This window comes from Rhincodon typus, chromosome 5 (genome assembly GCF_021869965.1).
Source record: "Rhincodon typus isolate 14 chromosome 5, sRhiTyp1.1, whole genome shotgun sequence".
Lineage (NCBI taxonomy): Eukaryota > Metazoa > Chordata > Chondrichthyes > Orectolobiformes > Rhincodontidae > Rhincodon > Rhincodon typus.
The window spans coordinates 114,661,792-114,680,762 of record NC_063336.1 but is presented as its reverse complement, the minus strand read 5'-3'; the positions used below and the strand labels follow the sequence as shown (position 1 = coordinate 114,680,762).

The window sequence follows — 18,971 nt, the reverse complement described above, 5'->3', positions numbered from 1 at the left end:
AATTAAACTATTAACAAACCAAATAATTCCCTTCTAACTACTAACTATTCCAAATTAAACAAGATTCTAATGGTATGCTCTTCCAATAAATACAAGTCCTCCTTATATAAACCAAAATAAAAAAAAGTAGAATTTGTATCTTGAAATTACAGCCAGGTTACGTCTTCCTGAATGTTCTGTGTCTTCTCCAATAATTCTTCTGTCAGGAACGCCCTCTCGGTCGAATTCTTTTGTCAGGAACATAAACTAAGTGCCGTAGGTACCTATAAATTTAGATGGTGCTTGCTCCAAGCCTTAGAGAATTCTGTGAGAGCCAGTGATTCTTTCTTTTAGAGCCGAGAGCTGTTCTCTTGACGGATGACAGTTGGCTCTCCAATTTTCCAAATGTCCTCATCTTTTATACCCTTGATGACATATCAATTTCTCAAAATAGGATTGGTCCTATGTTATTCCAATCAGATATAAATTAATCGATTTTTGGTATCAAAGGGCCTAGTTTAAATTAATCGGCTAAATTCAAAAACCTGCTGTCTTGGTAAAAATGCTGCTTTGCCTGCTAATGGTACAGCGTTTTGATATAAAGGTTTCAATTTAGATGCTCTGTGCACCTACAAACCCAACGACATCCTTTATGAATCTATAAGCAAAAAAAAAACACATCACTGCATTCCATTAGCATTTTACAAATGCCAAATTCTAACGCCCTGCCTTCCAAACCACAAGTACTCTACCCAGCTTCACAACACTTCCCCCCGCTTAAGAAAAATAAAGAACCATCATTATGAAAAGATGGCTTTTTTTCTCTTTTCTAAACCTTAAAGCCATTATTACTAGATCCCTACTTCATTAACCTAGAGTTATACATCTCATACTAATTCTACATATATACAACATTGAACACTATCACTTCTATCTTATATAAACATTTTTCTTTCAAACCCGCAATAAAGCATCACAATAACATTTTCATGGTGTGCAATATGTAAATTAAATGTTTGTAATGTAGACTCCAATGAAATAATCTGGTGTTCTTATCCTTACATCTTTCCAGAAATGTTAAAGGATCATGATCGTTATACACTACCCTCTCTGATGCATTCTCTGCAACGTAAACATTAAAATGTTGTAAGGCCAGTACCAAACTCAATAACTCTTTTTCAATGGTTAAATATTTTTCTGGTGGATATTGAGTTTTTTGGAAAAAATAACTGATTGGCCTTTCAATTCCACAATCATCTCCCTGTAATGACAAAACTCCAACCCCTATATTGCTTGCATTGATAGCAACTTTAAATAGTTTCAAGAAATTTAGTGTGGCTAAAACTAGTGCAGTGGGTAATACTGCTTTTAAATTTTCAAATGCCTCCTGGCATTGTACTATCCACCAAAATTTTGAGTTCTTTTTTAAACAAAATCTGTCAGTAGTGCCATCACGCTACTAATGTTTGGCACACACTTCCTGTAGAATCCGCTCAATCCTAAAAATCGTAGCACTTCCTTCTTTGAGGATGGTCTTGGAAATTCCTCGATTGCCTTCATCTTCACGTTCCTCAGTGTTATCCCTCCGTGTCCGATGTTGTGCCCCAAGAATGTCACTTCTGCCTTCACAAATTCTGTTTTTGACAAGTTTATGAGCAACTTTGCCTTCAATAGTCTCTCAAAGAGCTCTGCCAAATGCTCCATGTGATCTTTACACAAATGGGTAAAGATTACTAAGTCATCCATATAGATGGCACAACTAGTCAATCCTGCCACAACTCTGTTCATAAGTCTTTGAAAAGTGCCAGGTGTGTTTTTTCATTCCAAAGGGCATGACTTCAAATTGATATAGCCCATTTGAAGTTACAAAAGCAGAAACTTCTTTTGCTCTCTCCGACAAAGGTACTTGCCAGTAACCGCAAAGCAAGTCCAACTTTGCGATGTAGGTGGCTTGTCCTACTTTTCCTCAGTCCTCCAGCCTTGGAAATGGGTAGGAGTCAGATTTGGTCATGGCATTGACCTTCCGATAATCTACGCAGAATCATTGAGTACCATCAGGTTTGGGAACCAACATGATTGGCGAAATCACTTGCTTTGACTTGGCTCTATGATGTTTTCTTGCAGCATCGTTTCCACTTCCTTCTGTACCTGCGCTGCTTTGAGAGAATTAAGCCTGTAGAAGTGTTGTTTTATCAGAACAGCATTCCTGAAGTCAATCTCTCTGGTATTAGTGCTCCCCATTCTATTTCTACATATGTCCTCACAGTCTTTGAATGCAGTTTTCTGTTCCTAAGACAGATAATTCACTATCCTATCCTATTCATTAACAACTTCCTCATTAGTCAATTTATTCTGAGGCACATCAAAATCTACATCATCTGGATTTGATTCCTCATTCTGAGTGGCAGTAACTAATACCTGTTTCTCCAGATCTCTTTCCCTGTCATAGTAAAGTTTCAGCATGTTCACATGACAAACCCAATAATCTTTTTTTCCCTATATGGCATCTTTACCAGATAATTCACCTGACTGAACTTCTTCTCAATCTGATAGGGACCACGAAACCTTGCTTTGAAGGGATCTTTTACCAATGGTAACAGCACCACTACTTTATCCCCGCGGGCAAATGTACAAATTTTAGATTTCTTATCTGCTTCTTGCTTCATTATGTGCTGTGCCACTTTCAAATGTTGACTAGCTAATTCACCTACTCTGTTTAATCTTTCTCTCAATTCAGGTACACGTTCCAACTGTGAGATCTCTGACTTCAGACCTATCGACAGTTCATTAATTAATTTTAAAGGCCCTCTTACTTTGTGTCTGAATATCAATTCAAATGGAGGAAACGCAGTTGATTCATTTGAAGCATCTCAAATAACATAAATGGGATACCTTTATCCCAATCAATGCCCTCAGCATCGTCTTTAGGGTCTGATGATTCCTGGGATTCAGGATGGTACCTACTAGATTTAAAGTGTTTAATGGCTAAATTATCCATGACCTCCTTAAATAAATTGGCAGTTAAATTGGATCCTTGGTCTGACTGAATCTCTCTGGGCAGTCCATAACAGGTAAAGAAAGCAAGCAACTCCACCACCACCTTTTTTGCCTTGGCATTCCATAATGGAATTATCTCCAGAAACCTGGTAGACACGTCAATTATGGTTAGTAAATATTGGTTCCCACTTTTGGTCTAGGGAGGGGACCTACCACAATCAATCATAACCCCTGTGAAAGGTTCTTCAAATGCAGGAATTGCCATCAAAGGCATTGGTTTTATCACTACCTGTGATTTTCCTAGCATCTGTCACGTATGACAGGTACAGCAAAATTCAACCATATCCTTATGTAATCCAGGCCAATAGAAATGCTTCTGTATCTTAGCCTGACTCTTCCTCACTCCTGGATGATCTCCTAAAAGTAATTTGTGTGCTACCCGCAATATGTCCTGTCTGTATTCTACTGGCAACACAATCTAGTGAACTTCCACCCATTTCTCATCTGCACTAACCTGCCAAGGTCTCCATTTCCGCCTTAAGGTAATAACATTCTGGAATACATTCTGATGTCTTTTCTGAGTTTGCTTTATGATATAAATCCTTTATCATCTCATATTTTTGTTGTAGGTCCATTACTCTTTCAGAACTAAATATCTCTGCTTGATCCTCTACCTGCTTAGGCTTTTCTTTACCATTTTATCACACAGGGTGTCAGATAACTGGATCTCAACGCCTTCACCTTGCTCTTTTGTTTTAGCTCATGGCTGTGGGATCTTGTCACCACAGAGTCTGGATAAATTCCAGGGTATTTTCCTTTTAACTTCTCAGTTCACTAGTTTTCTTTCTGCCTATCTGCTACAACAGGCAATCACTCCCACCTTTGATCCAGCTATATCGTTTTGAAGAACAAACTGTATTCCTGGAATAACCACACTTTCAATCACTCCCACTATCACTTCCCCAGTCTTGATTGGGCTTTCCAGCCTTCTCTTACACAGGGGAACACCAATTCTCTCTCCATTTATTCCACAGATTACCACTCTTTCGGGCAACATTTCAGAAGGAGTGCAAATATTTTCAATTCTTACTACTGGAGACTGAGCAGCTCCCATATCTCTCAATATTTTAACTTCTTTACCTACTCCCCTGTTTTACCTCAGTAAACCTTACCCACCCAGGTGAAGTCTTTGAAAAGATCAGGCACCATCTCACTATCCAGCCCGTGACTAGGCTGTGCACCCTCCTGCAGCTCATCGATTTCTCGTGCGATTTCCTTCATTACCTCAACTAATCCCGCTGGTTTAGCCACTTTTACCACGTTCTCTTTCTCCCCCCCCCAGTGCCTCTTTTAAACCACAAGCACTGTTACTTTGTGTGTCCCAAATTATTGCAGTGAAAACACCTGAGGTCTTTTACCTCTTTTCCATCTTTTGAGATTTCTTTTTTCACATGTGGTAAACTTTCCTAGTGTGATCTACTTTTTGTTTTTCATTGAAGGATCTCCCTTTTTCCCAATTTCTATCCCTCACGGAATGAAATGGCTGTCAGAAGTTAGATTTTGATTTATGCACTAATGTGTATTCATCCGCCATCTCTGCAGCTCTTCTCACTGTTTTAACTTTCTGTTCCTCAACTTGCGTTCTTATCACTTCTACAAGTGAGTTTTAAAACTCCACCAGCAGAATAACATCTCTAAGATCCTCATATGTCTTTTCTTTCTTTAATGTTCTCACTCATCTATCGAAGTTGCTTTGTTAATTGTTTCAAACTCAATACAAGTCTGACCTGGTTCCTTTCTTATATTTCTGAGCTGTTGTCTATATGCTTCTGGTATCAATTAGTAGACAATGACACCATTTCTGACAGTGATGCAAACACCTCAATAGCCCTACCTATAACTTGGTCCGAATTAACTTTACCCACCCTGTCTCTGGCCAGTTCATCTGTTTAGCCAATTTCTTGAAGGAAATGAAAACGCCTTCTACATCTTTTTCATTGAATTTTGGTAATGAATTGAAATATTTGTGTATATAAATTGCTCATCATCACTCTCCTCCTCACTAAACCTATCTTCTACCTTCATTTCCATCATTTTAAGTCGGGTATCTGTCTAATTTGCAACTTCCGAGGTTCAAATTCGCTCTCTTTCTCCCTTTCTTCTCTTTTTCTTTCTGTCTTTCCTCTGCTTGTAACTGTAATTCAAACAGTTCCCTTTCCTGTTCAAACTGCTTCGCCTGCAATTGAATTCTAGCCATTTCCAAAGATTGTGATGGTCTTTCCAGCGAATTTAAATGTTGAGCTATTACAACCCCAACGCCAACTTGTCTGCTAATTCCAGCAGCTTTTCCTTGCTCACCTTTCGTAACACTCCCGAAGTCACTTCTTCCACCTCCAGATAACTTTTAGTCACTGAAACAGCCATTACCACACTTTTGATTTAACCAACAAGTAACCAAACTTAAACAGATTTTTCACTTCTTATCCAAGTTTTATTTAAAGATCTAGGACACTAATCCCCAAGTCTGTTTAAGTCTGTCCAGATCCATCCATATCCATTGAAATCCCGGCCCTGATCTGCCCAGATCCTGGACCCGTGTCAGTGTTATAAAGTGGAGGTCAACTACCCCCTCTGATAACTAAAACCAAAGCACCCAGAGAGGCGCACCTCGCCCTATAATCTGTTAAAACAGTCCCCACTCTGATATAAAGGAGTGGTTAAATAAAATAAACCCCTGACACTCACTTTATAATCAACAAGTAACAACTTATTTATCTAACTCTAATAGTGAACAAATGAACTAAACTATTAACAAACCGAATAAATCCCTTCTAATTACTAATCATTCCTGGATAAAAGAAGATTCTAATGTTATGCTGTTCCAATAAATATAAGTGGCACTCAAACTAAATTTAAAAAAATTAGAATTTAGTATCTTGAAATTACAGCCAGGTTACATCTTCCTGAATGTTCTGTGTCTTCTCCAGCAAATTCTTGTGTCAGGAACGCCTTCTTGGTGAATCCTTCTATCAGGAACGCCTTCTGTCGAATTCTTTTGTTAGGAGCATTAACTATTTGTGCTGTAGGTACCTTTAATTTAGATGGAGCTTTACTCTAAGCCTTAGAGAGCTCTGAGAGAGCCAGTGATTCTTCCTTTTAGAGCTGAAAGCTGTTCTCTTGACAAATGACAGTTGGCTCTCCCCTGATTTTCCAAATGCTTGTATCTTTTATACCCAGATGACGTATCAATTTCTCAAAACAGGATTGGACCTATGTTGTTAAAACCATCAGATTTAAATTTAATTGGTTTTTGGTATCTAAGGAGCTAGTTTAAAATAATTGGCTAAATTCGAAAACCTGTTGTCTTGGTAAAAATGCTGTTTTCCTTGCTAGCAGTACAGCCTTTTGATACAAATGTTTCAATTCAGATGCTCTGTGCGCCTGTAAACCCACAAACCTTCTTTTTGAATCTCTAAACATAGAAAAAAAGCACATCATCTTTTAAAGCGATCACACATTGCAGTTTACAAACACCAAATTCTAACGTCCTGCCTTTCAATTCACAAGTACTCTACCTAACTTCACAACAGGCACCTTCCAGAATGAAAATGTGGTCTCTCGTTTTAAAATATAAGTAAACTATCATTAATGGCTGTCAAAGTATCAACAGAGAAGTGAAAATGTCACTGATCACTGCCATTCTAAATGTGACTAATCTCTTCTGCACATGTGTAAGTGTATTATTATGGCAGTGGCCCAGTGGTAATGTCATTAGCTAAATTCCACAGAGGTGGGATGAGAGTGACAGCCCTTGACATCAAGGCTGCATTTGACCAAGTGTGGCATCAAGGAACCCTAGCAAAACTGGAATCAATGGATATCAGGGGACAAAATCTCTGGTAGTTGGAGTCATATCTGACACATAACAAGATGGTTGTGGTTGTTGGAAGTCAATCATCTCAGCTGCAGCACATCTCTGCAGGAGTTCCTCAGGTTAGTGTCCTCGGCCCAATCATCTTCAGCTGCTTCATCAGTGACCTTCCCCTCCATCATAAGGTCAGACGTGGGGATGTTCGCCGATGATTGCACAATGTTCAGCACCATTCGCAACTCCTCAAATACTGAAGCAGTCCACGTTCAAATGAAGCAAGATTTGGACAATATTCAGGTTTGGGCTGACAAGTGGCAAGTGACATTTGTGCCACAAATGGCAGACTATGATTGTCTCTTATTGGTGACAATCTAATCACTGTCCCTTGACATTCAGTGGTGTTACCATCACTGAATCCCCCACTATTAACATCCTGGGGGTTATCATTGACCAGAGACTCAACTGGACTCATCACATAAACACAGTGGCAACAAAAGCAGGTCAGAAGCTACGAATACTGCGGCAAGTAACTCACCTCCTGATTCCTCAAAGCCTGTCTACCATCCACAAGGCACAAGTCAGGGGTGTGATGGAATTCTCCCCACTTGCCTGGATGAGTGCAGCCCCAACAACACTCAAGATGCTTGATGCCATCCAGGACAAAGCAGCCCACTTGATTGGCACTACATCCACAAGCATCCACTCCCTCCACCACCGACACTCAGTAGCAGCAGTTGGTACTATCTACAAGATGCACTGCAGAAATTCACCAAAAGATCCTCAGACAGCACATTCCAAACCCAAGGCCACTTCCATCTAGAAGGACAAGGGCAGCAGACATATGGGAACACCACCACCTCCAAATTCCCCTCCAAGTCACTCACCATCCTGACTTGGAAATATATCAGCGTTCCTTCACTGTCGCTGGGTCAAAATCCTGGAACTCCCCCCCTAATAGTATTATGGGTTAACCTACAGCTGGTGGACTGCAGCGGTTCAAGAAGGCAGCTCACCACCACCTTCTTAAGGGCAACTAGTGATGGGCGAGAAATGCTGGCTAGCCAGCGATGTCCACATCCCACAAATGAATAAAAAAAATGAAACGAGTAATGCAGAGCTTCCCTCACCCACCAGGATCTCTGGTGGAATTTGTATTTGATGAATGAATCTTGAATCGGAAGCTTGTCACAGAGACCATGAAAAATTATCGTTGATTGCAGCTTAAACCCCATTGGGGTTCATCAATGTCCCATTCAGGGAAGGAAATCTGTTGTCGGCCCACTTGTGGCATAGTGGTAGTGTCCCTATGTCTAGACGATGAGGCCCGGGTTCAAGTCCCACTTGCTCCAGCAGTATGCAATAACGTCTTTGAACAGGCTGATTAGGAAACAAAAGGCACAATAAAAGAATATACATATATTTATATAACATGGCTAAAGGCTGCTGAGGTGCAAGATCATGGTAAGTACTGAAAGAAATACAGAAAATTCTGGATAAACTCAGCAGGTCTGGCTGTATCTTTGGATACAGAAACAGGAGTTAACGTTTCAAGCCTGGACGGTTCTTTTTTAGAATATCTTCAGGAGTTCTGAAGAAGTCATACTGGACTCGAAATGTTAACTCTGCTTCTCTCTAAAGATGCCACCATGCAATGTGCCTTAATGACTACCACCCAGCGGCTCCAACCTCCATAATCATGAAGTGTTTCAAGAGGCTAGTCATGGCCAACATCGACTCTAGTCTCCCAGCCTGCCTCCACCCCCTTCAATTTGCCTACCGACATAACAGGTCCACAGCGGACACCATTTCCTTAGCCTTGCACTCATCCCTGGAACATTTGGACAACAAGAACATCTACGTCAGACTCCTGCTCATCAACCACAGTTCTGACTTCAACACCATTATCCCCTCCAGACTGATCTCAAAACTCAGGGACATAGGGCTTGACTCTACTTAATGTAACTGGATCCTCAGCTTCCTGACCCATAGACCGCAATCAATCAGTGAAGACAGACGATTGCACCTCTTCCATGATAACACTCTGCACACCACCTTCTGTAGTTTCATACGGTCCTGGGCAGAGCAATTATCGTATCATTGTGGGCCAAAGGGCCTGTACTGTTCTATGTTCTAACACTCAACACTGGAGCCCTCCCAGGGATGCATCCTCAGCCCCCTACTGTACTCCCTGTGCACCCATGACTGTGTTGCCAAATTCTGAATGATCACCATCTTCAAGTTCGCTGCCCACAGCACCATGGTAGGACAGATATCAAACAACGATGAGGCATAATACAGAAAGGAGATAGAGGGCTTGGTCACATGTTGCAATGATAACAATCTCTCTCTCAATGTCAGAAAAACTAAAAAACTGATCACTGACTTCAGAAAGAAAGGTGGAGAACATGCCTCCATCTACATCAACAGAGCGGACATTAACAGTGTGGAGAGCGTCAAGTTCCTCGGAGTGACAATAACCAACAACCTGTCCTGGACTTCCCAAATAGATGAAATGGTCAAGAAGGCACAACAATGCCTCTCCTTCCTCAGGCAGCTCAGGAAATTTGGCATATCCATAAGGACCCTCACCAACTTTTATAGATGTACCACAGAAAGCATACTGTCCGGGTGCACAACGGCCTGAAACGGTAACTGCTCTGCCCAGGACCATAAGAAACTACAGAAGGTGGTGTGCACAGCCTATACCATTACGGAAGCCAACCTCTTGTCCATGGATTCGATTTACATGGCTCGCTGCCGCAGAAAGGCTGCCAACATCATCAAAACCCCATCCCACCCTGGTTATGCTCTCGTACAACCTCTCTGTCAGGCAGAAGATACAGAATACTGAACACATCCAGCAGGTTCAAGAAAGCTTCTTCCTTGCCGTTATTAGACTAGTGAATGGAATGTCTAACTTTTGCTGATCTTGTTAATGGTGATCTTGCCTAGCGCTCATCCTGTGCGGTGTAACGTGTATGCCTTACTGTCCAACATTTTTTTTAACCCTATGATCCATACATCCTTGCTTACTATGATCTGCCTGTACTACTTTCAAACGAAGCTTTTCACTGTACTTAGACACACGTGACAATAAATCAAACCAAAATCGATGCTGCTAGACAATAGGTTTTTCTGGCATTCTCTGCATCTGCATTTTTTTTTCATTCATTCATTTATTCATAGTAAATACTAATTCCGTACTGATTTAAAAAATTGAAGAGTGCAACTCCCCAGATATACCTATATTTGCAGACAGAAACTTTTATTTGTGGAATAAACCCCACAGGCAACATGAAAGACAGGATTATCTGAATATGTCTATTATGCCATTATTACAGATATATGCAAAATGAATTGCCCACTCACATCAGTCAAGATATTCTTGCATGCACGTAAAACAAAGAGGAGCAAACCATGTATTTCTCCAACACACAGGACTTGACAATTACTGGACATCCTCTTGGAAATAAATAAGGATATCCTATAAAAACCGAAAGTACTGCAGATGCTGTAAACTAGAAACAAAGGCAGAAATTGCTAGAAAAGCTCAGCAGGTCTGGCAGTATTTGTGGAGGGAAATCCACAGATGATGCCAGACCTGCCGAGCCTTTCGAGCAATTTCGGTTTCTTGTTAAGGATACACTATTGTTAACTGCTGAATTATATTTATTTCCAATGTCCATTCCACAGGCCCAGAAGGTGAAAGCCCTGCTATCACAGATTCCCAATTGCTATGTTTTTGTGTATTTAAGAGTAACGGTGAGCGCAGACTACACACCCCCATCAGTGTCTTGTTCAGTCAAAACTCACACTGTGCTACTTTGGAAATGACCAGCTCCCACCGTGCTACACACTGTTTAATTTCCTACCTAACCCCCGCCGTGCCCTTTAGTTCTTTGTTTTTATTTTGACTGCCCCCAACCCACCCCCTTTCTTCTCACCTTCGCTTTCTCCTTCCTCCTCTTCTTCCTCGCCTCTTCGTGCTGCCTCGGCTTCTTCCAGGGAGGCGTCGCGGCTTCCCCGAGCAGCGAGCGCTCCTCAACCGGCGGGGCCCGGCTGGCGGCGGCGTGGCCTCGACCCTGGAGGAGGAAAACAACAACAACGACGACGACGGCAGCCGCCAGCAGCACGACGGCGGCGGAGGCGCCCGGCAGCAGGCGGAGAGCGGTCGCGGGTGAAGCACCGAGACCGGGATCAGAGAGACCGCCTCCGAGCAGCCACTCGCTGCCCCGCAGCAGCAGCACCTGCAGCCAGCGCGCGAGCGGCTCGAGCATGGCGAAGGAACAATGGGGCCGAGCGGGACGTTCCCCTGGGGAACGGGGAGGCCGTTGGACGACCTAACGTTCCAAATTGGAACCTGAGCCCGGGACAGGCCGGGCGCGCGCGGGGCGATGCTGCCCGCGAGCTGCCACACACAAACGCAAAAAAAAGCTCCACTTCCCGCAGGCGGAGGGAGAGAGGAAAGCAGAGCAAACGGGGTCTGCCCAAACTTTTCTTCCTGCAATGCCTCAACTTGTGCGTGCTACTGCACACATGACGGTGGCCATGAAAGATCAAACCGTCCAAAAACACAGTTTGCAAAAAAAAAATTTAAAGCAAAGGAGGGTGCAGTTCTGCAAAGAAGGGCTCACTGGACTCGAAACGTGAACTCTTGCTTTCCTCTCTCTCTCTCTCTCTCTCTCCACAGTTGCTGCCGGATCTGCTAAGCTTCTCAGCAATTTCTTTTCGCAAAAATAAAATCTATTACAAAGAGGGATGCACTTCCGAAAAGAAGGGCTCACTGGACTCGAAACGTGAACTGTGCTTTCTCTCTCCACAGATGCTGCCGAACTTCTCCGGCAGTTTATATTTATGCAAAGCTAAAATCTGAAAACAAAGGAGAATGCAGTTACGAAGACGCGTCATTAATTAATTCTGCCTTCTCTCTTCACAGATGCTGCCGGATCGACTGAGCTTCTCCTGCAATTTCTGTTTTTGCAAAAAAAAATAAAATTTGAGACAAAGAAGGATACACTTCCAAAAAGAGGATCGAAACGTGAACTCTGTTTTCTCCACAGAGGTGCTACCAGGCCTGCTAAGTTTCTCCAGCAATTTCTATTTAATTTTTTGTTGCAAATTAATTCTTTATTTGCAGGGCTGACTGTGATGAAGGGAGAGGCTTTCCATTTGTGTGTGTCGATTTGTGTAAAATGTAATAACTGTCTGGGGAGTAGGAGGGGAACTGCTTCCATCAGCCGCTTACATGATGGTAATGTCGATTGGACAATTGCAATCGACTGAACTCGATTTATTTTACCACCCCGGCAATCGATGGCATTTAGAGAGTACAGGTTGCTTGTCTGTAAGATACAGGATGAACACTGGAGCCCTGGGAATTAAACGCAACATCCAGCAAAGCAGATAAATCATATGCTAATGGAAATACCAAAGTAACAGTCGCAAATTTGCATTAACAAAGGAAAAAGACAATCTGAATATGTTTCGAGCGGTAATTTTGTTTTTGCATCGTAGGTTGCGTTTTCAAAATGCCGTAAAACATGCAGACACACGGATGTATCGAAGGATGTGCAACCTCACTCGCATTGTGGGAAGGCTTCGTCTCTCTGCTCCTGAAGGGTCTTTTTTTTTTAATTTGCAAAATATAACATTTAGAAAAACGACTTGCTGTAGATTGCTTTACGCTTTGACTCGTGTGTTCACCAGCAACACTGTCAAAAATACCTATAAGAACAATTCATCTGCACAAAGTCTAGAACGGGAATACTTGGAGAGAGCATGACAATAGTGTAGGAGTTCACACCACTAGCGTGGTCCAGATACGGAAATTTAATTTAATTTAATTTACATAATTAGTGAAATTACAAACACCACCTTCTACATTCTGGTATTTTTCTAAATTGTCAGCCAGAAAAAATTATGATGACACTTACAATATCATTACACCAGATCATTATTACTTCAATTATTACCTTTAGTCCTAACACACCTATGCCATTTCTCTATCCCTGGGCTATTCAGTTTAAAAATACATTTTTTTTAATGCATTAAGAATTCCTTTTCTGTAATTCAAGCTACATGCATTGAGACGTCATTGACAAGAGTGTGAATTACAAAGTTGTGGGTTTTACAGTTACTAATGTTACTGAACTGAAAATGGCGGGCTGGGACTTGGCCATTTTGAGATGTTTAGTCCTTTATTGCACATATGTCTCGAAGCAAGGGCAGTCTTCTGCCGTACTCCCTGAGATTTGCTTCAAACTGGATCATTACAGCCTAGAAAAAGATTTCCACCCATTTATGTTTAGATTGGCGCCAAACTATCTGTGTTGAGGTAAAATAACCGCTGTCACATGATCTTTATTCCTAGACAGTTAAAGGAATTCATCTTCAGCTTGAGGTAGGAAGATTTGGAACATTTGGATCAGTGGTGCTTCTGATAACAGTTATGGATATGACTCAATGTTTTTCTATTGTGTTTCAGTACTGGGGCTATTAAATCCAATGGGGTTCTAGTACCTACCGTCTAGCTAAACAACCAAGAAGGTAGTATCCAGAAGGTGTGCAAGGATTGTGTAAAATGAGTCTCTCCCACTCCATGGGAAAAATCACATGTCTCTGTATAACAGCTCACCATATACACTTGAGATTGCATCTGGAATGAAGTTTGTGTTCTACTTTATGGCATGGTAAATTGAATCTCCAACATTGGTGTATCATCACTATTTAACCTTGTTTTAGCCACTCCAGCGTTTTGCATTTTGTTTGCTTAATGTTTGCACATAGCTGTAAGGAAACAATAATAAAAGCAAAATATGACGCTCAGTGGTTAGTACTGCTGCCTCACAGCGGCAGGCACCTGGGTTCGATTCCAGCCTTGGGTGACTGTGTGGAGTTTGCATATTCTCCCCGTGTCTGCGTGAGTAGAAACTGCTGGGTCCTGCGGTTTCCTCCCACAGTCCAATGATGTGCAGGTTCGATGGATTGGCCATACTAAATTGCCCATAGTGTCCCAGGGATGTTGCAGGCTAGGTGGATTAGCCATGGGAAATGCAGGGTTACAGGGATGGGGTGGGACTGGATGGGATGCTGTTCAGAGGTTTGGTGTGGACTTGATAGGCCAAACAGCCTGGTTCCACTCTGTAGGAATTGTGTGTTACTGAGGATGCTTGAGAGCTGAATTAAAACGGAAAATGCTGGAGGTCTGGCGGCATCTGGAGTGAGAAGCTTGAGTTAATGTTTCGAGTCCAATGATTCTTCTTCAGAACTGCAAAAATCTCAGGCTAGATTAAACTGTTCATAGTCACTGTTCTATTTACCTGAGCTGAGTGCTTTATCATGTGTTTCAAGCCAACACTGATGCCTACACATTAAGATAGCAGTCTGGAGAATCCCGAGTTGTGGGTGTCTGCATATACGTTATCCTTCAGGCTTCCCTTCCTCAATTTTTTTTCTGTCTCTCTACTTCTTTCTGTTCTTTAACACCCTCTTTAAAACCTTTCATTCTGAGGGGAGGTGAAAGCCGAGTGATATTGTCACTAGATTATTCATTCAGAAACTCAGCTAATGTTCTGGGGATCTGGGTTATAATCCCGCCAAGGCAGATGTTAGAATTTGAATTTAATGATTTTTTAAAAAGTCTGGGATTAAGAATTTATTGATGACCATGAAACCTTGGCTGATAATGGGAAAAACCCATCTGGTTCATTAATGCCCTTTCAGGAATTAAACTGCCATACTTAACCTGGTCTGGCCTACAAGTGACTCTAGACCCACAGCAATGTGATTGACTCTTAACTGCCCTCTAAACAGCCTAGCAAGCCGCTCAGTTCAAATACAGTTAGGGATAGGCAATAACTACTGGCCTGCCAGTAACACCATGTCCCACAGGTGAATTACGAAAAGAAATTAACTAAGCTATAAATCATGGCTCCTGATATCTCCTTATTCTTGTTATCTGATTATGTTTCTGCAAATGTAGGAGAATGTTTTCCTATGTTAAACGCATTATATAAATGAAAATTATTGTCGATCACTTTTTAAAACTTTGAGCTTGTTTCTGAAAATATCGATGTGTTGACTAGACACATCTTCTGACTGAGTCATGCGTCTCGCAGGTGGCTTCACATAGACAGTGGAACTTGTTAAATAGGTGTCAAATTATTTTCATGTTATCTATCACAGTGACAGAAATTACCAAACAGGAATGAGTTCTCTTTGCAGTTATTCCTTCAAAAATATTTTAAGAATGTTGGATCCCTTTTGTATTAAGTATTTTGTTATTCCATTGTTTCTTTTCAAGACAGGGAAAAGCTGAAATTGGTATCAACAGATTACATTAGTGTCTAAAAATAGTATTTCTAAAGTGAGGTTGCAGAATGTACTCCTGCACTGTAGGGATCAAATTTCTGTTTTCAGAACATTCGTCACTGAGTTTGTTCCATCATTTTATTTGCCATGAAGCTGGAAAGATATAAACAAAATAAACTTTGGCCTTTATTCATTTTGACTTATTCGACAAGTTGAGTTTTATTTGGATGAAGATTGCACATATTGCCAGCTAAATAGGATCTCAAGATTTGTGAATGCATGTATAGTGGCTCAGTAAAACCATAGGGAGATGGGAGTGCTTGAGTACATACTTGGGATTTGCTAACTTGTAGTTCGAAATTTCTGAAATGTCTACAAATCTATGGTAGTGACATCTTTTAATTGTTAACTTTAGGCAGAAAAAAGGTGGCTAATTGAAACTTCCTTCATGTTATGACGTGCATATATGTGAAGTTAAATTCCTTCTATTGATCACTTTAGAATTTCCCTAAAACAGAAGCAACCGGGATTCTTAAAATATGAAACAGTGCTGGAAAAACTCAGCTGGTCCAGTAGTATCTGTGGAGAGAGAAACAGAGTTAATGTTTGGCGTGAAATATCAGTGTTCTTCAGAAACCCCAATGAGAATGTCCAATTGTGTATATTTTGCTTCAACTGATGGCAGAAGCAATTTTATTGCCTGTTGCAGCAGAAAATTAGTTGTTAATTGAACAAAGTTTTAAGTGAGTTTTTCACTTTAAGGCCTACACAGAGCTAATCTTTAGGATGTGTTGATTCAACTCAGCTCATACACTTAACGCTGCATCTAAAGATTTTGAGTTCAAGAGTTCAATGTATTATGGAAGGAATGGTAGATTGGTCAAAATTATTCCCCTGAGACATACTGGCAATGTTCTTATTGCAGAATGACTAAGGACTGTTAACCTGAAGCTGCCGAGATCACAAGCCTTAATTCCTGATAGATGCTATACCAAACAAGTGTCCTTGCCAGTGATGTCTAGAAGAGATGGGGTAGGTGGCAGGAAGGGCAAATAATCGGGCAGGTTTTCACCTGTGAGATAACTGCCCCTTTTCTGCCACCTGGGGAATTAAGTACTGGGCAGGAAGACTAATGGCAACCTTCCCTACCTAAAGTGGACTAAGGTCCTTAAGTGTTCAATTAACAAGCACATTAATGAGCAGGTGAGAAAATGGCGAACCTTTTTGACCACTACAACAGTGGCAGATGCTGCTGGGTTGAAGGTGGCAGCGTAGATTTGCCCAAATTTTGGGGTGATGGGGTTGGATTGAGGAAGGTCAGGAGTGTGGATGCTGAAAGCTGGTACCTCCAACACTACCCCATCCACCACGACCAACAACTCATGATCCCCTGCCTGAAACATGCCACTTAGCTTCATGCTGCTCCTTTTCTTTCACTGCGCTATATACAGCCAGTCGCTGGCGAAAGCCTGAAGTTGCACAGCGGCTCACAGTAACTGCCTGCCTCTGATTACCAGCAGCTCCAACTGGGAAATCACTCTCCCCAGGATTGACTGACCAAGAAACTCGATCGGTCACACTGCTTGGCATGTGATCTGAAAGGCTTTCTCATTGGTGGGGTTGAGAGATATCTCACTCCTAAAGCCAACCAGCCTCATAATCGCCTTAAAAAACAGGGGTTTGCCAGCCACGATTTCATAAAATTGGCCTTGAGATATTTTAAGATGTTCTAACATGGTAATGATAAAAACAATTTGCAATTAATAGTACCTTTAATCTAATAACATGTCCAAATGTTCTCCATAGACATATATTGGAATTGGACAGCTGGCTTAAACCTTGAACAAAGATATTAAGGATTATCCTAAAGGAGGATAGAGAGTTAGAGAGACTTAGGAGTGGAATTTGATAGCTTAGCGTTTAAAGAGTCGAAGACATACCTACCAATTATGAAGTGATTAAAACAGAGATCTGCATGAGCATAAGTCAGAGAGAGTGGTAAGGCAGAAGAAGATTATAGACAGTGATGATCAAAAACATAGAGGAATTTGAAAATAGAAAGGAGTCTTTTTTTTAAATTGTGAAGTTGCCAGGCCGGGTGTGAATATTGCTCAGTGAGGTCATTCAGGGAATGATTGGTTTATTGGACACAGTGTGAGTTAGGGAATGGGCAGCAGAGTTTTGAATGATTTCTGCTTTACAAGATACCAGCCCAGCCAGGAAAGTGTTTGAAAGCCTAAATCTAGAGGTAAAATAAGGCAGCTGAGGGAGGAGTGTAAGACCAGCAGTGTTATGATGATTGAAGTAAGCAGTAGCGATGGCGGGTAGAAATGGCGCTGAATATTCAGCCCATGCTGAGGTGAGAAAAGGAGGCAGATGAAGGCAAAATATACTGGTATCAGCTGGCATTTCAGTTTTGTGACACTGTTCCGGTGCAGAGAATGTTTACCAGGGCAGCAAGCCATCTGCTCCTCAATTAAGGGCAATTACATTTGTTAAAAAGCTCATTACGAACTCCATAAACCCTGCCCCTGGTAACCAGGAGATCCAGTTCAAATCCTACTTGCCACTGAGATGTGTTGCACAGTACCATGTCTGACCAGGTTAATTTTAAAAAAATAGCTGATGAAAGGTGGATATTGAAAATTTTGCAGGTTGCATGGATTGCACATGCTGTTTGGGGCAAAGCATTTATAGATACAAAGTAAGGAACTATTCATGGCAGAATTACCACAGCCCTTTGAAAGTGTCGCCAGTACAATGGAGACTTAATCTTTGGGAAACACATACCCTTGGCACTGAAGAAGGTTTGCTGAAGCTGAAAACTTTATTCTGCTTTCCCTCCACAGTTCTGCCAGACCTGCTGATTTTCTCCAGCAATTTCCATTTGTGATTCAGTTTTCCAGCATCCACAGTTCTTTGTTTTATTTAATGGTTAATCATTGCCACTTCTCTTCCAAATGTGCTCACCTTGAAGAAGTTTTGTTCCCCTCTCTCTGAAAGGATTTCTGTTGTAATTCTTTCTTCTTGTTCACCATCATCCCTCTCATTGTCGTTCCGTTCTGACGAAAGGTCACTGAACTCTGTTTCTCCCCTCAGATGCTGCCCGCCCTACTCACTTTCTCCAGCAATTTCTATTTTTGCCCTTGGCACTGCACGGGTGGCAGGGAAAGTGCGTAGTCAGTGCTTGAACAATGCAGGAAGTCAGGACTTGCCAGCATCATGTGTAGAAGAGCAGCAGGCAAGGCAGCCAAAGGGCAGTAGGCTGGCCACCTGTCCACGCCTGACCATGCAGCAACAAGTGGGGACGTGACCCTCAGATTTTGAGATCAGTGGCAATGTACAACAGCCCACTCCACAGGAAGGGTGGAATTCTGAGCAGTAGGAGGACGCAGGAGAAGAAAGAGAAGGCAATGGAGGCTATACTTTCTGCATTGGGTTTACCACTGAAGACAGAGATACCTGGAGGAGTCCAAGACAGGAGAGTGCAACTTTCCAGACAGATTGTAACAGACATGTGTCATTTCATTGCTGAAGGCATCAGATCTTGCGATACTGGTTGCTACTACCTGCCTGTAGATGTCAAAGTCACTGTGGGTTTCAACGTTTTTGCTTCCTCCAAATGGATAGTTCCAGACATACAAATCAGAGGACAGCAGGCTATTCAGCCCCTTGAGTCTGTTCCATCATTCAATAAAATCTCACCGGCAGTGAGAGTGAAAATAGGCAGCCCCGAGGCGGTGAGAGTGGGAACAGGCAGCCCCGAAGCGGTGAGAGAGGGAACAGGCAGCCCCGAGGCGGTGAGAGAGGGAAC

At 41.9% G+C, this 18,971-nt stretch overlaps 1 protein-coding gene across 1 annotated transcript in view; it reads right to left on the bottom strand.

Moving 5' to 3' along the window:
* The window catches only part of LOC109916048 (protein LYRIC-like), an 89,121-nt gene extending 74,258 nt beyond the window's left edge, over positions 1-14,863 (bottom strand). Inside the window, exon 1 of the mRNA XM_048596798.1 lies at positions 10,792-14,863. Within this exon, the coding sequence (XP_048452755.1) occupies positions 10,792-11,124 (333 nt within the window). The 5' untranslated portion in view covers positions 11,125-14,863. The remainder of the gene's footprint in view (positions 1-10,791) is intronic.
* Positions 14,864-18,971: the final 4,108 nt, after the last annotated feature.